General features: G+C 38.5%; 1 protein-coding gene across 8 annotated transcripts in view; it reads left to right on the forward strand.

The window, feature by feature from the left end:
* Positions 1 to 781: 781 nt before the first annotated feature.
* CTTNBP2 (cortactin binding protein 2) overlaps positions 782 to 25,722 on the forward strand; it is an 84,377-nt gene continuing 59,436 nt past the window's right edge. For 3 of the 8 annotated variants that reach the window (XM_061467647.1, XM_061467648.1, XM_061467649.1), the window contains exons 1-2: positions 785 to 1,171; positions 11,952 to 12,059. In XM_061467647.1, the coding sequence (XP_061323631.1) occupies positions 1,103 to 1,171; positions 11,952 to 12,059 (177 nt within the window). In that variant the 5' untranslated portion in view covers positions 785 to 1,102. Of the gene's footprint in view, positions 1,172 to 1,986; positions 2,283 to 3,498; positions 3,581 to 11,951; positions 12,060 to 25,722 lie in introns of those variants that run through there. The other 5 variants (XR_009745934.1, XR_009745933.1, XM_061467643.1 and 2 more) reach the window with 5 other exon arrangements.

Consider the following 25,722-nt stretch of genomic DNA (forward strand, 5'->3'; position numbering starts at 1 on the left):
CCGGTTGCGGTGCCAAGGGAGTTCAGCACAAACCTAGACCTGACACAGCCCTGTGAAACGAGACTGGCAAGGCTCAGATGAGCCTGCCCTTGGTGCAAGTTTTATGTGGCTGCAGAGTAAACAGTGTTGCAAATTCAGCTTATGATGGATGTAAGTCGGCTCCAGAGAAGGGTACACTTAGATTTGGTTTCAGTGTATAGCTCACCGGGTAGGCTCCCACTGTGGAGGGGAAGCAGTGGGGCCTTCAGGAACATACCCTGGAGGCAGGAAGCATGGCGCAGATGGAGTTCTCCAAGGGAAACATTCAGCCTGTGTAGTGGCAGCTTTAGCTCAGCAGCCCAAACCCTCCTCTGGACTTAGAACAGGCTTTCGCTTCAGTACCAGCTTGGAAGGGCAAACGGCAGCCCCAGGCCGGAGTGGGCTGCCGGGCTGCAGCATGCTGAAGCACTGGGCCTGGAAAAAGGTCTGTCCTTACACAGGCTCTGAAGTGTCCTTGCCTTGAAAATAAGTCAGTTAAGCACGGACTGGCGGCAGAAATGTCCTCCCCCAGCCCCTCTACGGGTGTCGGGAAGGACGAGGTGACTGTCAGCATCCCTTTGGAAGGAACGAGATAAATAGATGCCTATCCTTCAACGGCTTCAGCTGGTTTAAACATCTCACCGATCAGGTGAGCCAAGCCCACTATAAAAGCCCTTTATTTTTTTATCGCCCCATCCATAACCCTTTCTTTCATTCTCCTGCTTCCAAGCTCGGGAGGAGAGCAGTGCCCGCGTGAAGGCGCACCCCTCAGCCATCACGGCACGCCGGCAGCCCCCGGCAGGGTCCCGCTCTCCTCCTTCGCCTGGCTCCGAGCCGCCTTATGGCGGACGGGGAGGGGATGAATGGGGAAATCCGAACACCCGCCGGCGGGAGTCGCTCGCCTCAGCCAGCGCTGGGGGCGGCTCGGCTGCGGCAGCCCCGCCTGCGCGGCACCGGAGGAGTTAAGCGCCCCCGCTGCCGGCGGCCTCGCTGCCGGCGGGGAGGGGGTTAAGCGCCTGGCAGCGGCGGCTGCCGCCACTCGGCTCCGCGCCGCTCTCCGCGCCGGAGCCGTTACAGCGGGAAGATGGCGACGGAGGGCGCGAGCAGCGAGCCGAGCTCTGGCGGGCAGGAGGACTCGGCGGCCACGGCAGCGGTAACAGGCTTGCCGGGAGGGGAGGGGGTTGACCCGGCCGAGGCGAGGATAGCTGCCTGTGGGGATGAGATGAAGCGGCGCCTGGAGACCTGCCTTTCCCGCTCCGAACCTCCGCCCTCCTTCTCCCCCGGGGCGGGACGGGACTCGGCTGTGGCGGGACCGGCATCCGAGCCCCATCCCGCCCCGAGGATGAAGAGAGAGGGACGTGGGGTCTACCTCCCTCTGGCCTCCTTATTACCCTCATCTGGGGGCGGCGGGTTCTCTCCCCATTGTTCCTTCCCGCTGCCCCGGCGTGCGCCGCCTGGGAGGGGGCACGGAGCGGGGTCTGCTTCCCGGTCTCGCCTCCCTCACGCCCACCCGCCTTTTCCCGCTGCTTGCCGCGGCGAGGGTGGCTGAGCCCGGTCTTTGCGGGCGGGCTGAGGTGGTGACAGCGGTCGCGGCGGTGGGACCTGTCAGACCCCAGCCGGGGGGAAATGTTGATCTTCAACCTTTTGCTGGGCCCGCGAGGAGCTTGTTCTTTCCTTCCTTTCCCCCTTGTGGCGTTCTGGGCGCTGGGGCAGCGTCTTTTCCCCTGCTGTCCCCGCCCAGACCGCCGGTGTGTGGAGACCTACGGTGTGTGGAGACCTACGGGCGGGTTCTACCTCCCCGCTTAAAATAGATGAAAAAGCCGAGCAGAATCCGCGCTCCCTGCGTGTTTGCCCGACGGGTGGGTGAGGTGCCTGCGGAGGTGGAGGGATTGCGGTGTGGTGTTAGCCGTTCAAACGGTGTCGGGCGGCGGCTGCCCTTGACCGAGGCGGGCAGCAGAGTCAACCCCCTCGGGCCGCCCGCACCGGTGGCGGGCCCCCAGCTCCTCACCCCAGCTGTGGCAGAGCCCTAGGATCCGCAGCCCCCCCCTAATCACAGGCGCGGAGCGATCAGACCCACCCGGGCACCGATAGGGGCGAAGTAGCCCGTATCAGTCGCCTGATTGGCAGCCGTCGTGAGAGTGCTGCGAGTGCTCGACGTGCAAAGTTTAGGGCAGTAAAACTACAGTGGTATACGTCTTGCTTGGCATCGTTTCTGGAGGTGATGGCCCCGGAAGGAAGGAGATACTAGTATCTATGAAATTGAGGTTATTGCTGGCCTTTTTTCTTATTATTTTATTTTCTTTCAAACAGGCATTAATTCTTATGTGAAACCCTGTTCCAGCTGTGAACTTACAACTTCTGCAGTGTTGTGGAAATTGAGTTGTACTTAAATAAGTAAACCTCATTCAGTGAATATTTATAACATCACTGTCTTTTAAAACAATGACATAACCATAATAAAAATAAATATGATTCATAAAAAGACTAATACTTTAGAGCCATAATTTTGAGTAAGATATATTTATGCTAAATTCTTTAGTATACTCACATTATTACTTCCTTAGGTTTCAGATTGAAAAATGCAAACAAGTAGCTCATAATCAAGTAGCACACCAATATTGTCCTGTTAGGCAGTGCAGCCTAAGCCACACATGCAATTTATTGTTCTCACAGTGGAAGGTAGGAGTGATAGCTCCACACTGCTTTTAAATATGTTTTTAAAACTGAAGAGGTGCTAGGAAATAACCTGTGTGTTGCTCCCTAACAAAAGTAATGGCTTAAGCGATAATGAGGTATTTATTAAGCTATTAGTTTAATTTGCCTTCAGTCATTAAATATTTAATATTCCTTTTAACCTTTTTTTCCTTGCCATTACAAATGTTGTATTGTTGATTTCATTTTATCTCTTATACAGGAAAGTAAAAAGAACTACTCTATATAATGAAAAGATTTAAAAAATGTAATTATACAATACTGCAATATTCCTTTTGAAGGGTTAGTATGAAAAGCTTATTTTCTGTCTTTAATCTCAAGATACAGAATTACAAATTGAATCATCATGCTTACTTTTAAGATGATAATAAGCATCCAGGTGACTGTCTTGTAAGTCATGCTAAACTGCAGATTAGAACAAAATACTGGTTTTGGTACAGTTTCAGGTTTTTTTTCTTTTTTCTTTTTCCTTCAGTTCTCAGAATTCTGATTGCAGAAATGGTGCAGTAAAAACCTGCAAGAACAGTGTTTGTAATAGTAATATTTTAGTGTGCAGATTTCATGGCATAAGCAGGACATGTGTAACACAGGATGGTACAGTAGGGTTTCTTGATACTGAATGCTGTTATTACATCTTGGTACACTCAGTAAAAAAAAAATTAAAAAAAACTTTTTTTTTTTTTCCCCTGCTTTTAGAAGCACTGTAGAAAAGTTCCTCCCTCCGTCCTTTTTTTACATTCACCAGGGAATTTGACCGAAAAAGCCTGGACTGTTCTGTAGTCTGTTACATTTAGAAGCAGAGCTGATAATCTTGTCATTCTGAGTTTCCTTAGATGAAGCACAGCATTTGGTAAGCCCACCACTTCTTTCCAACAAAATCCTGGTATTTTTATCATGGTAAGGATGACAAGGGAAAATGGCAGGGGAGTGGTTCTGGTCCTTTTTCATACCTGCACAGCTTGATTGCACTGAAGCAGTGAAATTGTGTTGATGCAATTTGGACTAGTATTGAGAGAAAACATATGTGTGTATTTTAAAATGTCTTTGAATGACTTCCATCTGCATAATGTCTATCAATAATGATTATATAATAGCAAGAAATAATCCAATTTGACAGTCTTTTTGCTGAAACGTTGAACATCAGTCTGCTGCACGTAGAGGGCTAGCTTGTCACACAGCTTCATTGTAGTTTTAACAAAGCCTATGAAAAGCCTGTTTTTGCTATTGAAATAGCAAATGTGAAGTTTGCTAAAATGATTCAGTAAAATTTCTGGGTTTGGTTTTGCTTGACCAGTGATCAAAAGCATAAACATTGTTTTTCTCTGAAAGAGAGTACCTTCTGCTGTCTGTAAAGCTGTACATCTAGGGGATACTGGTAGAGTGAAAACTTGACTCCTGTAGAGTAGGGATTTTGCTACTTCATCAGTTAAAATTTTGTTAAGAATAATATGTGCATACCCCAAAGGATCAGTCTGGGTTGGTGTGGGTAACATAACCGTACCAAAAAGTTGCACTACAGAGAAAACTGTCAATATTAAAAAAAATAAAAAGATAAATGGAGAGAAATTCCATGACATTTTGTGGTGACATTGTGTAGATTTTATGCTCAGCTCAGTATATCCGCTATCTATCGATCTGCAGGAATGTTTATAGCAGAACTGCCATTCTGGTCAATATTGTGAAATGTTAAATAATGGTTTGGTCAAATCAATTATGCAGGCTGATTTAGATCAGTTGGTTTTCCAACTGATTCCAATAGATTCTTTCCTGAAAAATATTGCAAGTAGCAAAATGAGACACAACCCTTAAAGAGCAAACACTATGTCTCTTATTAGGGATTATATCCTGGAAAATGGTCACTTGCAAAACTTGGGTTAACTACCACTGTCCTCGTCTGAGTACAAGTTCTCAGTGTAGCATTATTATTCAGAGAAGTTATTTTCATCTAGTCAGATTTGCAATGCTGATGTGATGTTTCAACATGTAGGTGAGATGCAGAGCACAGTTCTGTCCAGTTTAGTCCCGTTGCTCCTCTGTGATGAGAGATAGGTTTTGATCTCTTGATCCATCTGGCAGTGATACACTTCAGACCTCTCTTCTGCTTCCTTTCCCCCTAGTTCAGACTACAGCATTGCCTTTTCTGTGCCTTCTACTTCACATCCTGCAGCATGGCCTCTCTGTTGTGAAGGTTTCGGGGAATAAGAGTAAGCCACTGAACATAGTCCACTTTGTAAATGTCCCTTTCTCTTCCACATGGGGACTTGTTCACAATGTCTGACAATAAAAAGTGAAGTGCAGAGAAGCAATGCTATGAGCCGGATGTATGGAAGTATATGGAGGTGCAAATCCTTAGGAGGCAGTACGTCCTGTTTTTTTCCAACCTGCTGTGACTTTATTTGTATAAGCATCGCTTTGGCCTCAGAGATGATATGACAGGATAGGAACAGAGATGGACATTGGGATGGGAACAACAGAGCTTGGGAAGACAACAGTTTGAGGCTTGTCACCCAAGACAGGGATCAGTTGATTGACAATTCCTGTGTAATCCTTGAATATGTAAGCAGGAAGGTGTCAAGTAGGCTTAGGAAAGAGGTACTGCCTCTATGGTATGTGAACTAATGCTTTCTTGGGCATTGATTTTTGGTTCTATTGTAGGACCGAGTAAGGTGTAAAAGATAGCTTCTGGAAAACTTCTAAAGATAGCTTTGAAAGTGTGTACCTGTACCTGGATCTAATAATGTACTGTTTGCCTTGGAAGTGACTTATCTGAGAGTGACTTTCTGAATAGACATTACCTGTTAGGTGTTTAAACTTGGTTATTGAAGGGTTGTGGGCCTAGATCCATACAGAGGACTTAGTTACCTAACTTGCACTGAAATAAAAAAATTACTAAGTACCTTTGTGGTTGTTAATAGATTGCAAGCATGTTTTAACAGCTGTGACAGTATCTGGGTGTATGTAAAGGTCAGTATCTTACTAATTTTGGAGGGGTTGGGGGCTGTGTTTTCTTATTTCCAAAATGAATATTTCAGTTTTGAGGTATATTTATGGTTAATGTGGAAGCTGTTAAAATTTTTGCAGTTAGCTCAAGCCAAAAAAAACCCCCACAGCAACTAAACAAAACCTCCCCCATACCTTTTAAAGAAAACCATTGAAAAACCCAGAAAGCAATGGAGCTGTGCTTGAAAAAAAGGATGTCAGAAAAAGCAGGTAACTTCATGTGATGAACAATCCAATAAAAGTCATCGAGCTAATGGATGGGCATAATTAAATGTATGTACAGTCCCCTCATGATCCCTCGGATATGACTGTATGAAATTTATGTAAGTCTTGGATATTAACATCAGATGATAACTCTCTTCAGCAAGAAACTTGGCCTTAGGTGACATACGAGTTCCACAGCATTGCTTTTTGCTTGAAAGATTTTTCTGTGCCTTCGTATTTGTTCTTGTTGCCAAAACATTCCTGTAGGTCACATCTTCTTAAGTACATCTTGGGTAGGGTGGGAAATGGACATGTGTTTTTGCATTAGATAATTTCTGGAAAAGCATGGCTTTAACAGGTGCTTACCCTGGTTTCAGGCTAAAGAACAAACCTTCCACAGCCAAAGCAATAAATTGTGGGTTTCCATGAAGTATTCACAAATACTGTATGGATGTTATAACTACTTCTTTTAACACTTTTTCCATTTTCAGAGTGTTCTTTATTAGAAAAGGGTTAGGATTTATTTGACCACATACCCATGTGTATGTTGACCTAGGTCTTGAAACCTCCTTTTATAGTTGGTGGAGTGAAGCAAGTGGTTAGAAGGAATAAAGTCTTTCTACGAACGGGTTTCTGAGCTTCTCTGTTTTTGAGTGAAGTGATTTAGGCAGCTGACTCTTGGAGGTATGGGTGGGGTTCAAGGCACTTAAATTTATGTGTCTGCATGTATGCACAGTGTTTAATATCCTATTACTTTCAGGGAAGCCGTGACTAAATAGTTCTAGTGGCTGGTTAGCTGAATAGTTGACTTTTGACTAAGCTGATCTGTTGGAAATAAAGGGACATTAGGTACCTTGCTTACATAGCTCACACCTACCTTTAGGTGTCTTAGTCCTGTCTTGAGGGCTTCCTTTACTGGTTGTATATCCCTGCTGGACTCCTGCTACCCGTCCAGATGGCATGGATGATTCTCCTAAATCCTCTGCCATATCTTCCTATCCCCAAAAGATATCTCTGATCCCTTAGACATTTTAAATCACACTAGATACTTATATGTAGTAGGCAACTACTAATAGAATTAGGCAACTAAATAGAATTAATCAAAACAGATCTTTTATATTTTGTCAGATGAGTTGTATCTGGGGGATATATTCAGTGTTGTAAAACATATGAATCAGGGTTATGTTTCCTTGGTGTAGTTTTTCCATAGATGTGACAGATATGAGGCCTCATGATGTTAAAAGTTTACTTTGTATAGCCTAATAAGTAGTAGCAAACATTTTGTTTTTAGAATCTCATCTTGGAAGTCTGCTTTGTGAATCCTCAAGAGGATTGTTGTATTTAATGGAACTCAATATAGAATATGCAACAAATGTAGATATGTACCTTTCCCTTCCCTGAAAGGGCTTTTTTTTACAGCTTTTCCGTATGTATTTCCTATACACCATTTTTATATTCCTTTCCCCATCCCTGTCTTTTGACTTCAGCCCTCAATTATGCTCCACAGGTTATTTTTCCCAGTTCCTGGGTTTCCAGCTCCATCTGTAAAAAGGCTGTGTAGCTGCTTTCTGAGGAGGAAGGCAGTTGTTTTCCATGGTCTTTAAGGTTAATCTGCAGCTAAGATGCTTTTGCTTCTGTTCTGCTTAGGAAATATATGAAGCTGTGTCTTTTATACTTTACCTATTCAGACTTCTGCTGAAGACAGCAGAGTTTGTAACAGCTGCTGTGATAGCACAATGAACAGCGCTTTTAGTTCATGAAGTTGCCAGTACTGCCAGTACTATACCAGTACTAGCAATTGGGTTGGGTCAGCAAAATCAAAGTATTGACACTGCCACTCCCCCACAAGATATATTTTTTTTTCTTTTTGAATCCTAAAGATTTTAACCATCTTTGCTCTAAATAGCTATGCTATGTTCCCCTGCCTCTTCTTTACCTTGCAATTTCATCCTCTTACTGTCTTTTCCAGAGATGATGGAGGTGGAAAAATGTCTGTCCGCTTTGATCACTGCTGTCCCCAAGTCATTCTTCTCTTGTTCAGAAGAGCTGGTTTTGTCTTCTTTTTGGTTCACGGTAGACCTTCTTTTAATCTTTAGCAATGCAGGTTATCATTTTGCCCGTACTCTTTTTGTGATGCCTCCACAGGTAGTTGAATGAGTTTTAGCTAATTAGCTGTTTGTTCTATTGTCAGTGCACTTGCTGCCAGGCAACACACCCCCCTCATAAAACTGATCTGAAAAATAACATGTGGAGGCTTAGATACACAGCGGACTGAAGTTGTAGTCTTTTTCATGTTCTTTATTCTTATAAATCAAATGAACCAGACACTTTAAAATCCAAAAGTGGTAGAGGGAAAAAATAATTCTCTTATGCTTTGGTTGTGTATGCCAAGTGTCACCCTGGGGCAAAATATTAATATATCCCTGTTATGAAACCAGTATAATGGATGACTCTGTTACATAGTTGTTAAATTGTTGGTTAAATTGTTACAGCATGGCACTTTACCAGAGGTATTGTAGCTAAACCCCAGATGACATGTAAGCCATGAGCGACTAATGCAGTCTGTAGTTTTTCTGGCCATCTTAAGACTTATTGCTCCAGTGGAAGATATTATGAAGATTACTTTTTAAAATCTAAACAAGTTTTCTCTGTAACTTAGGCAAACAGTTCTCCATCTGAGATAAGTATTTCAGGAAAACCTGCCGTGACTGACATCTTGATCCCCAGAAGGTGGCAGGGAATGTTTAAGAGGAAGGATACTTTTATTTCATCATATGCTTTATCAAATCAAATCTTAAAAATATTTTTTAAATTGTGCTGGAAAATATATTAAATCTTTAAACTATGCATTTTGGTCCACTTAGGGTAAGCTACATTGGAGCTCCATAAGCACTGATTGAGATGTGCATGGCGGGAAGGTGTGGTAGCTTCTTCAGCAACTGCCATGCACGCTCTGCCCTGTGTGAGGGGATTTGAGGTTGCTTATCCATAGTGAACAAACCAAAGGTGTCCTTAATGTTCTGGAATAAAGTGGTCATTCCAGTTTGGGAATTTGTTGGTTAAAGAATGATTAGAAAGCCTCAATGGGCATAAATTTATTCCTAAACAAGACTTGAAAAATGATGGACTTCTCTTTCATCCTAAAAGCTTTTAAATTCTCTATTTCAGTTTTTCTGCTTGTGTCTTGTTTCTGGTTGATTTTGGACATTAGTTTGGGGGAATTCTTTGTATGTACGTGAAGACATGTCTGACAGAGTTTGTGCATAGTGAATGTGGGTAATAATAGATTATGTTTTTTGTGCTTAATAAATCAGAAGGCATCAAACATGTAGCTGATGTCAGGCTGACAGCAAAGCTGGTGGTTCTTCAAAAGCTGTGTAGTTGTGCTGTGGAATGTTGTGGATGCTAATGTGACATAGAGATTCAAAAAGCAATGGGACAATTTCACAACAGATATGTCAGCCAAGGGCTACTACATGAAAAAACACAATTTCTGGCTGGACGGTGTATAGGTTGAAAATTGCTGGAGGCTGGGAGAGTATTTCTGGGCAGCATCGTTATGTGTTTGTCTTGCTCTGGTACTGATTTCAAAGCATCCATTGTTGGCTGCTTTTAGAGACAGGATGCTCAGATAAATGGGGTTTTAGTCTGATATGCTAGAACGGTTTGTATACTAAGTGGTTTTGGTAGTTCTTATTTCCAGTTCTTGAAGTGAAAATATAAAACCTAAGTTGTGTGTCTTATTTTTATGACTATTTACATTTTTATTTGTTTATATCAAACTAGAAATTGACAGAGAGTACTTTTAATTGCTTGTTATTGCTGTCTTTTCATGTTTCCTAGTTCAGGGTGTGTACTTGAGCAAAATTAGCTTTAATTGCTTGATCAGGTTCTTAGTTAAAAAAGCTCATCACTGCATCGCATATGTTGAAGAATGCCTTTTTTTCATTAAGAATGTGTTTTCATTTATGTCTTGTGGAAGACTGCAGAAATGAGAATTTTCACCTGTGATCTACAATCAGTCTTTTGGCAAAAGAGCTGCCCTGTGATATACATTTTGCCAAGCTGGGTTTACTGACTTGGAAAAGAGCAGGATCACGTTTCTTGCACTGTATTTTTCTTAACTTTGTCCCTGTCTATCAGAAAACTTGGGTGCTTTTTTTGTCAGAGGAGGCAAACATATTTTAGAAAGGGAAAATAATGTCTTGGTTAAACACCTGAACAAAGACTTTAAAGACTTTTGTTGAATGTTGTGTTTTATACTACCTGTTTTCTGTGTTGTTTGGAAAAAATATCCCTTCATCATTTTCTATCCAAACAATGGAGACCGTGTTTCTTTATTGTAAAGGAAGTTATATAAATAAATCAATTGCTGTCCTTAAGCTATTTAGATATTAAATGGTTCAAGAAGGAGAGTGGAAAGGTGGGTCCTGTTATCTGACTGAATTAAATTTAGTAGTTGTACCTACTGAGAGTGAAATCTGCCGCAGCCTATGGGGTAACATCCAGTCTATTGACACTAGATTACATGAGGAACAACATCTGTTTAGTAACTTTTCACTTTATACATGTCTATAGATTGGTGAGCACTGTATAGAATTGTGAAGAGCACTGCAAGAGGCTGCAGTGTACATTGGGGAAAAAGCCTTCAGAGAAACCAGTTGTTTTTCTTGACCCATTGGTGTGGAGGGTAAAATGTGCCTTCTGGATTAGAGGAGTAGCTGATCCAGGCAGCAAAAGTAGAGGATAACTATTGTTCAGTCTAGAAATACTGGTTAGAGTACATGGCCTTGTTCCCAAAACAGTTACGCTTAATAGAAATCATTGCTCCTCCTGTTGATCAAGGTTGTTCTACATCTTAGATTTTATGCAGTTCTTGTGATGTGGGTTTACCAGGGTTTTATGTAGTGGCAAAATGAGGATGTTGACCTTTTAAGTGAGGAATTTTGTGCAAAGTCTCACATGAATTAGATGTCCCTGCCACTTCTCTATCCTTTTTCCAGGTTATTGATGAAGAAGTTGAATAAGGCTGGTCCCAGAGGTGCCACGCTGCTTACACGTCTCCATCTCAAAAAGTGGTTGTTACCCATAGTGTTTGCTTCCTATCCATGAAGTGTCTTTTCATGCAATACGATTGGATAGGAGTTTCTGTAATAAAATTTGATATAGAGTCTTGTCCAAAATTTCTTGAAAATCCAAATATATTAGTGTCCAGTGGATCCCCTTTGCCCATGTGTCTGTTGACATTGTTACAGAACTGTAACTGCTTATGAAATAGATTTGGTTTTACAGAAGCTGTACTGATATTCCCAGCATATAGCGCTCATGCGTGTGCTCAGTGATTTTATTCATCAGCATAAACTCATTCACTGTCTGGAAGTCAAACTTACACTGATCTTTGTTGTGGAGTGAGAAGATATTGTTGTGAGCTGTTGTTTGTCAGCACCACTTAAACCTGAACTGAACCGTTCAGCCAAACAAATGAGACTACAAATAAAGTATACATACAAGATTTCATGTCTTTTCACAAGCTGTTCTTCAAAAAAATCACATTCAGCCCAGTATGGTGTGATAAGTTAGTTTTTTTGCCAGTGAGGCACAGGTTATACTGGATTACGTGTGCTGTGGTTTGCCTCTTCCCTTCATCTTGCCTTCATCCCTGATGGGTTATTTCAGGTATACTGAATTGTTTTGGCCTCTGTGAGGCTGCATAAGGGAACTGTTAATGACAAAGTTTCTTTACCATTTCACAAGACTTTGCAGGAATTTCTTGCAACAGCATGGGATTTAAAACATTTTGGTATGTGTGTGTGTGTTAATTTATTCACTTCAAATTAAAATAATAGACTGACACTAATTTTGACTTTATATACTATAATTAAAGCCACCTCAACTTTTGAAAGTTACAGATGTTCGAGGAACCCATAATTAGGATGCTGATATGTCTGTGGTTCAGATCTACAGTAACTGTTGAAGTAAATTAGTTAGTGTGTTTACCAGTGTTTTGTTTTTTACAGAAAAAAGAGTTTGATGTGGATAACTTGAGCAAGCCGGAATTGCGAATGCTTTTGAGTATAATGGAAGGAGAACTAGAAGCACGAGACCTTGTAATTGAAGCCTTGCGGGTAAGTTTACTGGGCTGTTGGATTTTTTTTATCTATCTATTTATTTATTATTCCCTTTTGCCACTTTATTTGTGCTGTGCATAGAGTATTATTACTGGAAGAGGAAGTTGTGATTTTTAATGTTCTAGGTTGACTAAATCTCAGTAATCACAAAATATGTTCTTATTTACTTGTTGCTATTCAGCAATTCTATGTAATTTCTGTACAAAATATCAATAAAATTTCAGAGAAATAAGTGCAAAACCTGCAAAGTTACTGCCCCTATATATTACTTAATATTGTGGAGTCTGTTATCTGTGAAAGGAAGGAAGGAAGAACTTAAAGGGAAAATTCAGTTCTTTGTTCTCTGTTATTTGTTCTAAAAGTCTATATATTTGTGCATCTAGTCTTTCAATGCTTAATATTCTATGAAATGGAAGGAATGACAGAATTGGATGGTCATAGCCACTTAGGGAAAAGTTTTCATAGGGTTTTTTTTTGTTTGTTTTGACTTTTTTTGTTGTTTTTTTTTAATGAAAGGTGAAATACAGGATATATACTCTTAACAGTACTCACAGTACTTGATTAGATTTTTGCTATGCTAGGCACATGTGAACGTTGGTTTTCTGCTTCAGAAGGTTGCAGCCTGAAAGGCAAATTGAAAAGTTGACTGGAAATTTACACACTATTTTAATCAAAAAAATGATACTTTTTATGACGGTAATGACTTTAAAATTGAGCTGGAACTGAATAAAATTTAACAGAGCTGCTAAGGAGACTGCAGGTTTAGGGGGGAAAACAGCCTTATGTGTTTTGAGAATACTTTCAGCTTCATAGTTAGGTAGAGGGGAAACTATGCCCTTTAAGGTCACCTAAAGCAAAACCTCAATGTAATAAAATACATTTAATACTAGTATTTAGTAGTATATGTAATGATTATCAAGTAGTGTGGGAACATTTTCCATCTGTAATGTTACAGTCACTATTGTAAATGCATTTTTATTCAATTTTGTGATTGTGGTTGCTTCAGATCACTTGATGCAAATGGATCTGTCATTGATGTACCTGCATTAATAAGTAAAGCCTTTATAGGTATGAATCTCTTATAAAATGCAATTTTCATTTTGTAATGACAATAAGACACTGGAAGCGGTATGTTTCTGGGGGATTACTGCACTTTGAAGTTACTTGTTGTTTGGCCTTCAGGTATACGCATATGTTGAAATGTACTGCCTTTTCATCTAGCTGTTTTACAATTTCACATCTCATTTGCCTGGACCAGGACTTGTTTTTTATCCTGACTGCCAGTTAAGGTTTTGTAAAAGGGGAAACAACATGCACGCCACATTCAGAATCTTTTTTTGACTCTTCTAACTTTGGAGGAATGCAAATAGAATACTCAGACAATTTTCTCTAATACATATTCATGAACAAGCTACTACACTGCATACCAAATAATAGATGTATTGAAATTGACTGGAAAAAAAATGCAGTGCACATTTAATGACAGTAAATGTTGGACATTCAGGGTAGTGCAGTCTCAGGAGAAGAAAAGCCTACATCAGATTCCCATGCACCTGTTGAAATGAGTAGTAGTATGTACACAGTGGTTTTTTACTGACTAATGTAGAACAATTAAAAAAATAGCTCAGTTTAATGTAATGTATGTAAGTGCTGAAAATTAGTTTTGGTTGGTTTTTTGTTTTATTCTCCTGCATCTCAAATTCTGGTTCCTGTTTTGTAGTAAAATCCTTTAAACAAAATCCATGTGGAATTCAAGTCTTCCAGGCAGCTTGCCTGATTAACTGTACTAGCACTAGAAAACATGGAAGTTATACCTGCTATATTCTGGTATCTTGGAATATGATACTTTTGGATCTTCTGGCCGCTTATGCGGGAAGCTGCAAGTCAGCAGTATCAGCAGGTGGAGTCTCCAAGCAGCTCACAAAATAACCTACTAATAGCCAAATATAGGTCTTTTATAAAAGTGAACAATGAGAGAATTCCATTGGAATTGTGTCAAATGTAGTACTTTGATTTGTTTCAACAAATTGGCATAGATACTTTGTGTATCCTTAAAGCAAGAAGAAAAGGGTTTCATATAAGGGAAAAGACGTTATTTCACTGTTCAAGCTCTGTTTCAAAACTAGGAACGTTTGTGTGAGTGTTGGCATTTGGGGAGTATGGTGGATTTTGTTTGTTACGGATTTTGTTGGTTTGGTTGTTTGTTGTTATTTTGTTTTTTTTTTCTGTTTTGGTTGTTTGTTTTTTGTTTTTGTTTTGTTTTTTAATCCTACTAGTACTGCAAAACCGTTTGAAAGCTAATTTCTCCAATAGGTCAAAGTATAATGATTACCAGCCCTGTACTAGATAATATATGTGTTGTCTTTCCCCTTAAGTGATCTTGCTGTCAGTTTTCAGTCACTGTGGAGTATATATTTATTAAGCAGTCTGTATGTTGGTCTTTTTGTAAGAACTGGATCTTTTAATCTTTTACAAAATAACTGTTCATTCTTGAGGTTGTCCTCTTAGATTTTTCTCTATAATCACTTACGTTTAACTACGTCATTCCTAAATATGTGTGCCTCTACCTGTACACATTTTTTAGGGTTTCACTGAGCATTAGTAAAAATTATGCAATAGTCCTTATGTATCTATTGGAAGTACCTCTCCTGGAAAGTTCTGGCATTAAAGTGAATCAGTCTTGACTGATCACAAAAGAACTGATAATACTGAATATAATTAAAAACTGACTCACATAGTACTCCTTTTAATCTGTACCTAGCATGAAGTCTCTTGTTTTAACAAGACCTGTTTGATGCATCTGTTAGTCTGTCCTTTTCCCATTGTATGAATTCTTGTGCTGATCTCTCATTTTCCACTTTACTAATTTTGTGTAAAGCCACATTATGTGCTTTACTGAAGACCTGAAACAGATCTGATTGTTTTTTTTCTCTGTCTATAAAGCCAGCTATGTAAAAAAAACCTACACCTACCTTCAACATCCATAGGCAGGATTTCTTTTCAGGCCGGCTCTTACCAGAGCTTGCTTCTCAGTGCCACGTTATTTTTAATCTTGGTATACATGTCATATGATCACAATCCATACCTTATTCACAGTATTCCCTGGTGGAATGGAAAAGATTTCTGCCAGAGTTAAGGGGTAAGAACTAGGGAGCAGGAACAGTATTTTTTGTAATACATGGAGTTGGAACTTTTTTCTCCTGTGCTATATTCATAGAATATATACATGTATTACGGAGTTCTCACTTAAATTACTTTTAAAATCATATTTTAAATTAATTCTCTTCAGTTAATTTCAAATTTTTTTTTTTTTCAGGATTACAGTTTAATGTTTCCTCATATATTGTAAAAGCGCAATTTACCTGTTGTGGGTTCTGATGGATTAAGCAGAAAAAACTTATGATGTCTTTGTTTTTATGGATTGAGCCACAGTCCTATATATGAAGCAAACTCTAATAGGTCATAGAAATCTAAAATACTAACTTTCCAAATGTCTTACATTTTTGCAACTTGTGGGTTGTTTTTTCTTTTTTTTTTTTTGGTGAAGTAGCTGTGAAATTATGTGCAGTTTGAGGTGTCAGTGAAAGAAACTAAACTACAAAGTAATACCCTGTATCAGTTAGTACTGCCGTTAACATTGCTTTTCTGACAGGTAGACAATGTCCTTGGATTTCAGAATTGTATTGTCTTCAGATGCTTGTCTTCTGGCTGTTCATTTACAATGTAATCATTGTTTCATAAAATGAAATCGTATTTATGACTTTCGGGTCAATTTCCCCTCTCAGGTTGATTTCTAGATGGCTACCAACTCCTCATGTAGCACTTTTAAGATGTTGCATAACTTTTTCTGCTTATTTAAAGCTTAGTTTCAAAAAAATGCAGTCCAGTGAGAATAAAGAAAGGCTTCCGAGTTTGTTACTCTGCTTTGAAAAGATTGAGCTAGGCAATTTTACCTATCTCCACCGGGTCTTGTTCCAGTGCAGAGTGTCCATTTTGTCTATTCTTTGTAAATAAAAAAATAAAAATTAAAAAGTGAGAAAGGCCAGTAGTTTGGGGTTGTGGGTATAAATATTGTTAAATTAACTAGTTATCCCAGGGGCGGGGGTTAGGGAAGGTAAGTTTTGTTAGTAAAGGGAATAGTGTTCATACGGTAGATTTTTATTAAGGCACTTGAATTTGTGTCACATGATACATTAGAAAGAACCATACCCAAGGTGTCACAAATAACAGTTAACTCTTTTTATTGCATGTTGTGCGTAAGCTGTGGTAGAATTTCCATTGTATTCTATATAAAGTTTTGATACCTTCAAGTCTGCTTTTGAAACAAAATCCAATCTTGAAATTGAAACTGCATTCATAGGAAATATGAGATTACATCTGTATACTTTTGTGTTTTCACAGTACCTAGTTGTTCCTTTATAATATCCACAACTGCAGATACACAAGGACGCATAGCATTCCTGCTTCTAAAACAGGACTGTTGCTTCCTGCTTCAGCAGTTGAAACTTTATCTAACTGGGTCAACAACTCCTACTATTGCTATAAAAGTAGTGTAGTGTTTTGATGTAAACAGAAAAGCTCAGGGTTTTTTTGCACTTAGTGTGTTTAAATTTATTATAGTATACTCTGATTTGTACAATACAAAACTCACAATATTTTGCTGAGTTAATCTATCTGAACACTTTCTTTTTTTTTTTTTTTTTTGAGGAATAGTGGCAGTCTGAAATTTGAAAGTTGGAGAAATTCAGATTTAAAAATGTTACCAACCAGAGCAGTTTAAGGTGCTGGACAGATGTAGCCATGTGAGGACCAACAGCCTTTGAAGAGCAGACCTTCATCATGCTAAGGGTCAAATTTCCAGATTTTTTCTCCAAGTGAACAGTTAATATGCTTGGAAAAGAGCAGCAGGATTCACCTCAAGGAGGTGATCTTTGTGTAAATCCTTCTCATTAGCACTGTGTTTTTTGTATTACTACAACAAATGATTTAAGATGGCTCTTTCTAACTGTAATATCTTTATTTTAGTAGCTCTATCATGCAAGTTGCACTGCAATTAAAATTCAGATAAACATTTAAATCATTGGAGTAATTTTATTAGTGAGAAATAACATTGTTTAATTGCTATTGGGAATGGATATAGTTAAAAAAGAAGACTTAACTATGGCTGCTGCCTCCTTCTGTCTCAATTATCTAAGTAAACTTGTCTGCCTGTAATAAGGGGATAATATATTCCTAATGTGGAGGTAACATAATCAAAGCACAGGTCTTGCCTTCCACAACTGTGTTCACAAATACAGCATTCATTTGTTGTTTTGTTTTGGGGTTTTTTTTTTTCATTTTGTTTTGGGTTTGTTTGTTGTTGTTGTTTTATGTTTTTTTTTTTTCTCCAGCTCTAAAGTGGTGGCTGTTTCTGTTTGCTTTCTAGAGGATTTTTTTAAAGTGCATTGACCCTCATGTGACGGATTGAAGTGCTAGTGTTAGCTGCTAAGCAAGGAATTACAAATAGTAAATGCTGCTTTTAGTAGTGATTCTCATAAAGTTAAATCATTAGGAAGTTATATTTCATTTAAAATTTTACAGCCCAATTTAGTTGGGATTTTTGTTTTTTTTTTTATTAGTTTTGTTTGCCCATGTAAATTTCATCAAGTGGTGAATGGTAAAATGAAAATTTATATTATACTTGCTTCTACAATGTGCATTAATTAATGTGAAAAAAAACCTGCAAACTCTTGTCACAAAATCACAGAATGGCTGGGGTGGAAGGGACCTGTGGAGATTGTCTAGTCCAGCCCCTTGCTAAAGCAGGTTCACATAGAGCAGGTCACACAGGATGGTGACAGCTTTTGAATCCCTCCAGAGAAGGAGAAGACTCCACAGTCTCTCTGGGGAGCCTGTTCCAGTGCTGTCACCTTCACAGAAAAGTTCTTCCTCATATTCAGATGGAACTTCTTGTGTTTCAGTTTGTGCCTGTTGCCCACCTCATAGAACAACTATGAGATCACAGCTGTGAGAGGCCAGGCTTGTATGTTGATTATATGGCCACATTACCTTCATATTAGAAATATATTATCCCCTACTACAGGCAGACAAGTTTACTTGGATAATTGAGACAGATGGAACCAGCACACAGAGTTATAACAACTTCCTGGGATTGTTGGGAAAAATTACCAATGAAATAAATGGCTAAAAGAATAGCCAATACCAACAATTGTAATTAATTAAAAATCACTACAGTGTCATTGCTGTGGAACAGCGGCTTTTCTCTGAGCTTACGTGAAATACAGATTAACAGATTCTGTGTACATGATGGCCACGTCAAGAGGACAGGATGAGAATGGCAAGGTGAATTTGGTTGTACATATTTCTTCACTGTTGTAAAGCACTACTGTATTTAACTTTTACCATAACTTCCTAAGGCAGGAAAGCTTATTTTCTGTGCATGTGTTTGTAACAATGTCTGTTGAATCTGTTAGTTTCTGCAAAATCTGACAAAATGCTAAGCATTTCAGAAATAGATGATGTCATAAAACCAGGCAGCTGGGAAAGTCACAGGGCCTTGGTTGAAGGAAGGGCAGAAAGTCGTGATGTCTTATATAGAGAATACAGAGTTAGGGAAAATCAGACTTTGTTAATTTAGCTAGTTCTGCCCAAATTGTAAGTACAGTCTATCTCCCTGAATCTAAGCATTTGGGCAGTCCTGCAGGCTGACCAGTAGAGCTGGAAATGAATCATACTTTCTATATTATGTCTGAGTAGAAAATCCATATAAGATAATTCCTGCCTTCCACTAGCAAGGCATGTGAGTGCTTGAAGAGCAATGGTTGAATTTTGTAATGAAGGTGTGGTTAATGTAATGAAATAGGTCAGAAGATAGAAATTTAATGCATCAGGTAGTAATACCTCATAGCCACATTTAAGTTTAATAATCCATTCTATTAGCTTTACCTTAAAAAGCTTCCAGTCTAAAAAGATTTAAAATAAGGATTAACAAGTGCTAGAAAGTATAGTGATTACTGTGTAGATTACACAATGTTTCTTTAAAATAGATAATGCATTCTATGTTGAATGCCAGTTTTCAGGTTCCAACTCTCCTGTTAATTATTTTAGCACTACTAGGATATTGGTATTCAATTCCATGAGAAATTCAGTAATTTAAAGCAAGTCTTTAAAAATAGCTTTAATACTTTTTAGGAGGATCATTTATCTTGAAATTATCTCTTTCAGAGATTTCTTAAATAATAAGCTGAAATGAAAAGGCACTTAATTTCTAAGGCTAGAATGGTATAATCCAACATTACTTCAAAATTCTTCTCCATTTTCCAAGAAATATACTTAATCAAATTGAATATTGTTTCACAAAGTATTGCATTTCAGAACAACAGCAAAAATCTTTCTTTATGTGAATGATGCGTTAGAAAATTCTGGTGATAGTGGTAGCTTGTAAAATGTTAGGATTCATTAGGACAAAGGCCCTCTTTTACATATCTATGTAATATGTGTGTGTGTAAATGAACTACTTGAGTGAACTACATTAGCATTCTAACCAAGAGCACACTTTTGAAGAAACTCTCGCTGTTGTCCCCACCTATCTTTGGTTTGATTTGCTTCACAAGTCACTCGGAGACTGTGTAAATTGAACTGTGAGAGCAGAGCTAGCCCTAAGTAACACTTCCTCCCAAATAGCAGGACCACAGGCACATCCCCAAGTGCCGATTGTGTTGCTCTACAAACTTGTTTCTGCTGTGCTGCACTACCTGTTAATGTTGGCATAGTCACCATATTCCTATACGTGCCCTGTTCTGGGATTGCTTTTTAAAATATAGTAGGAAATACAGTTTGATTTGATCTGTATTATAAAAAAAAAAAAAAAAAAACCAACCAAATAAAAACCACCTTTATATCTCCATGTTTACTGCCTAAAATTCCCGATGCTTTCTACCATTATGATAATTCAGGAATTTAAGACAGGTGGACCCTGCTTGTGAAATTGCCAGATGGATCATTGTGAAATGTTCTTCTGGAGTCTCTTTCTCCCCAAAGGGCAGAATGCATTTCCTCCTCAAAATAGTTTGATTTCAAGTCCTGAGCTGAGCACTCTGGAAGGCTATTACTAGTAAACTTGTCTTTCAATCTGGTTGACAATTATTAAGTACTGAACAATACAATTTTATTTTAATGTCATTGAAAACATAGATAAACTGTCATATTTACATATTTCTGTACCAGTTCTTTAAGTGTAGGTGAAGATCAAACAATATTAAAGAAAAAAGCTGAGTGCATTACAGTTTATCATAACAATATTCTACATAACAACATAAGGTTTTTTGTGGGTAACAGAGATTGAAGTGGAAATGCTATGCAGAGTAAGGAGCTTTTCATGACTGGCTGTAGATACTCATAAGCTCTACTTGTCACTGCTTCCCAGTGACTTCTGTCTAGCAAAAGAGCTTCCCTTCCTTGGCCAAGGCAGACTTTTGCCTACTGCAGTTTGAGATTTTAAAGAAAACTTGATTTATCAGCTAGAGTTTAATTTTCTTTTAAATGTGATTTATTGTTTTCTGCATCTTGCGATGGGGTGATACTTGGTTTTGCCTGTACTCTGTAACTTACACCTTAAAATATAATCATTACATATGCCATAATTGTCAATTGTTTATGGATAAAGAACTACTGCACAAAGTCAACAAGAACTGTACTGTAAGACTCGGTACTTCTAGAATGAACTTCGAGGCTAGAGGGGAAAAAACCTGGGAGCTATACGGAAAAAGGGAATGAATCCATATAGTTTAATTGTTTTCAAATTCAATCATAGGTAGAAAAATTACATGTATATGAAGTGTAATCTGTCAAAGTTAGCTACATCACCTACAAATTGTGAAGACCCTTCCCTGCAGTAATTGTACTAAATTGTGAATTTAAAATGCAAATCTAAACTTCCCTTATGTATCTGAATCCCATGGTGCTCTCGTAGCAAAGAATGGAGCTAAAAGCACACAGAAGGTGGCTTTAGAGGTAAGACAGGTGGCAGCCAGTAAGACAGCCTGTTTTCTAGCAGGTGTCTTTGAAAAATGGTGATTTAGGTAGAAGGAGGAGCAGAAAATGTTAAACTGTATGTAGCAGAAGGTTATTATTGTAGACAGTATGATGGGCATTGGTGGCAGAAGCAAGCCATGATATAGAAGTCAGAAAATGCCTTGTGTTATCGTTTTTGCATGTTGCAGTTTCTTTGCAAAAATTTAATTTTGACAAAACTTCAGGGACATAAAGATCTGCAGTTTGTGTCCTCGCTAATCTGTTCACTACTTTGGATTTATTGACTTTAATTATGGTTGAGTATACATTTTTTTCTGCCTTTAAATACAGTATGTCTTTACCTGTGCAATGATTCTGGTTATGATTAAAGTTTTTACTTTCATAATATTAGTTTATTGTAATTTTCTGAACATGGCTGTCCAAAGTATTATTTCACTATTGCAACCTATTTAAAATTGATTGCAAGGAAGCAATGAAATATGAATAAACCTCAGACAGATTGGTAGATGAAATGACTTGGAGCTTAGTTTGGAATGATTTCTTTATCTGTGGTTTATTTAAAGTTTTAAATTAATGCAACATGTTCTTTGTTTACCTAACTGAAAAAGTAGTGCTAGACCCAGCCTTAAAGAATGTTCAAATTTTGATTATTTATTTTTCCCTATCTTGATCATGGTTTATATATTGGGGTTTGGGGTTGTTTTTTGGGGTTTGGTTTTGGGTTGTTTTTTGTTTGTTTGGGGTGCTTGGCATTTGTGTTTTGTGGGGTGAATGTTTTTTGTGGTGGGATTTTTGGGTTTTGATTTTGGGTTTGGTGTTTTTTTGTTTTTTTTATTTTTAGTTTACATTATATGTGCTAAATTTATTTTTATAAAATTACTTGACATGTTTTGATGCACTTTATTGCCGAACAATGTAAGAAACTAACTGTATTCCAGTAAATATCTGCATGGACCTCAGTTTCTGAGAATTGCATGACTGGTTACAGGGTAAGAAAATAGTTCATGTTGCATGAGAACAAAATTACCTAGCCTGTTTTAAGACAGCAAAGCCTAACACTATTTCAGGAAATGTGAAATTAAAGGATAGTCTTATACCTTATCCTTGATACTGCCAAAGTCCATGTTGTAAAAATTTGGAAATACTGTTTATAGTATTGGTGGGTTGACTTTATATATAGTATGTTATTTAAAAGAACTTTTCAGATGCCTAGTGTTTTTTTTGAAGTAGTAGTTCTGTAAGCATGGATAACTAACAAAAAATACTTTTCTCTGCATGTTGAAAGGTATCAAGTGAATTGTATTTGGATTTTCCTTTAAGAAGCATCTTCATTTCTTGCACTTCAATTTGAATGGAACCAAGTCTCACCTTTTCCAATATATGTTGGGGATGTAGCAGCAGCATTCCCTGGACTGGGTAGCTGCTTTGAGCTGAGGGATGCTGCTATTCTGACACACATAAAGGCCTCTTCTAGGAGCTACTGACAGAATAAGTTTTCAGTCATATCATGTCACTTCTTGTGGTAGTTATTTGCTGTTTGCCAAAGGGAGATATTAAGCATTGAGCAAAGCACAACTTTCGGTAAACCGTATTAAAAAAGTCCTGTATATGTGTGGTTTTACTAAGCTAAAGCTTCACTACTCAGGTAAATACCCTTATTCCAGGCTGTCCTAAAATTGGAGATTACAAGTATGGAACTGAGACTAGTTTTCTCATATGAAAATTGTGACCTTGCATTGCAAACATCCTTTTCATTCTGCCCATTCCAGCAGTGACTGTTAAATTAATAATAGTATTTTTTGTTTGTTTTTCACATAAGATCTGAACCTCTTTATTGTTGCCAGGTATGTAAATATCACTTTAGCTGAAAGTATTCTGCTGGTTTATTATTTGGATAATTACTTTTCCTTTCCCCCTTGATTCCTCATATCTTCATTTGACTTTTTTGTATAATCCAATATAAACTAGTGAGTAAATATACACATACTATTTGCAAAAGTAATAATAATAAATTCCAACATCTTGTTCCTGTAACTGTTTCTCCATTTCTGTGATCTTTATGAATAATACAGCTGTGACTTCATTGTTAGAGTAACTTCTTTACAATATTTGATGTGGTTGCCATCATTACTCACATTGCTCACAATGTGAAATATAACTGGGTCATCCTATCTGTATTATTATGATAACCAAAATTTTCCACTTTTAGTTAAGGGAACATACACTGGGTATTTCCTCTATGCCAGTTAATGGTACAGTTAATTTTGTTGACGGTAACACTAAAGTACAACTGATAGCATAACAATTCTTTCTTTTATTTGTGTGTCTTTTCATGTTAGTGTTGCTGAAGGAATAAAATGTATAAGGTTTGTTCTTGGTTCTTCAAAATAAATTATGATAGTAATATGTAAAAATAATTATGAATAAGAGATTTGATTGGGGTCGTGTGCAAGTGCAACACTTGTTAAAAGATTCATATAGCAGCAGTTATTTTGGTTATGCTTGGGTGTATGTGTTCCCACACTTCTCTTCCTCCCACTCCATTTTGATGCTATTCTGACTGGTGGTTAGGTCTTTCCACCTGCAGTTCTGCCAGAGAGAAGCATCTGTCTTAGAAGCTCTGGCAGTGTACTAAAAATACTTAGCACTGGTTTTCTTATAAAAACCAGTGTTCCATTTGTATGGATAAATAGAAAATTTGAGAAAATAAAGCAACAGTGATTATAATGAGTTCTCTCTGAAATAGCAGAGTAAAATACAGCTAGATATTGTGGAAGTATAACCTGGTGTATGACAATTTTGATGTCTGTAACTTTTAAGTAACAATATCTGTAAAGAGAGTACTAGCTGGAAAATTGCTTTAAAGTTTTAATAAAAGGCAGAAAGTAAAAAATATAAAATCTAGAAGAGTTTACTCTGTTTACTTTAAAAAGTTCCATTCTAGAAATAAACTTTAGTTAAATCTATTTATTCAGCTTCTTCAGTCCCAGAACACCTGGGAGAAGAGCTCAGGCCTTTCTTCTCCACTTCCCCTCCTCAGGAAGCTGTAGAGAGCAATGAAGTTGCCCCTCAGGTTCCTTTTCTCTAGACTAAACAGGCCCAAAGTCCTCAGCCGCTCCTCATAAGACATTCCTTCCAGCCCTTTCACCAGCTTCGCTGCGCTCCTCTGGATGCATTCAAGGACCTTTGCATCCTTAAACTGCGAGGCCCAGAACTGCACACAGTGCTCAAGGTGAGGCTGCGCCAACAATGAATACAGCAGGATAATCACCTCTTCTGACCAGCTGGTCATGCTGCTGTTTTGATGCACTCCAGGAAGTTGTTTGACCTCTTGGCTGTCAGGGCACACTGCTGCTGACTGCTATTGAACCTGGTGCCAACCAGCCCCCCCAGATCCCTTTCTGTAGGGCTGCTCCCCAGCCACTCCTGCTTCCCAGCCACTCCAGTCTATACTCGTGCCCATCATTACTCCATGCCAGGTGCAGAATCCGGCATTTCAACTTGTTAAATTTCATCCAATTAATCATTGTCCAATGATCCAGTCCATCTAGATCCCTCTGCAAGGCCTCTTGGCCCTCAAGAGAGTCAACAGCACCTTGCAGTTTGGTATCATGAGCAAACTTGCCGCTGGCACATTCAGCTCCTGCATCATCAATGAATATATTGAACAGAACTGAACTGAACCCTGAGAAAACACCACTGGTGACTGGTTACCAGCCAGATGTAGCCCCGTTTGCTGCACCCCTTTGAGCTTTGCCCTTCAGCCAGTACTTCATCCAGCGCACTGTGAGCCTGCTAATCCCACAGTTGGCAGACCTTGTCCAGAAGGATCCTGTGAGATACAGTAACAAGAGCCTTACTAAAATGCAGAAAACTACATCCACCACCTTCTCTTCATCAGCCTTATCACAGAAGAGTATCAAATTAGTTAAACAGGACTTTGTGAAAGTATGTTGACTGTGCTGGATGAGTGCATTGTAAACTAATAATCTGCATATGTTTTCATTTAAATAACTAAAGTTTGGTAATCATGTAATTGCCATGCACTAATATGGAATGATAGTTTAACTGAGCTTTTGATAGCTTGAAAATATGAAAATCTGAGTGCCTTTGGTATGTTTTGTCTGTTACTGAGCTGCAGAAACTTTTTAGCTGCTAAGCATGGAGGTTAAAGTGTTCTTTCTTTGTTAGAGATTAAGTCAGATTTCCTTCAGTTCTTCAGACGAATGACTGACACATTTCCATGCAAAGAATTATGAATTGATTTGCATGAATTTGAACTGTAAATTTGAGCATGCAAAAATTTTAGATGCCAAATGGTTATTTAAAGAAACCAGAAAGCTCAAGTCTCTTCTATTTTTTGAGACTTATTAATATGAAAATCTGTATTATATTCAGAAGTAAATGTCTGGGTGGTTTCATAATCAGAGCATTTAACAGTGTTATTTCCTTACAAGAATCTGGCCTATAATTTTCAAATGTTTACGCATCAGACAACAAAGCTGTGATAAAATAGGTCCAATGTCTTTATACAGAACATCTGAATGGCTCTTCTCAATTAAAAACACGTGTACTTTCACCACTTGAGGTTTTCTTCCTTCCTTATCTAGAAACATAGTGCAAGGCC

This window comes from Pezoporus flaviventris, unplaced genomic scaffold (assembly GCF_033815535.1).
Source record: "Pezoporus flaviventris isolate CSIRO_AGI_PZ_B2104156 unplaced genomic scaffold, CSIRO_AGI_Pfla_v1 ptg000045l, whole genome shotgun sequence".
In the NCBI taxonomy this organism is placed as follows: domain Eukaryota; kingdom Metazoa; phylum Chordata; class Aves; order Psittaciformes; family Psittacidae; genus Pezoporus; species Pezoporus flaviventris.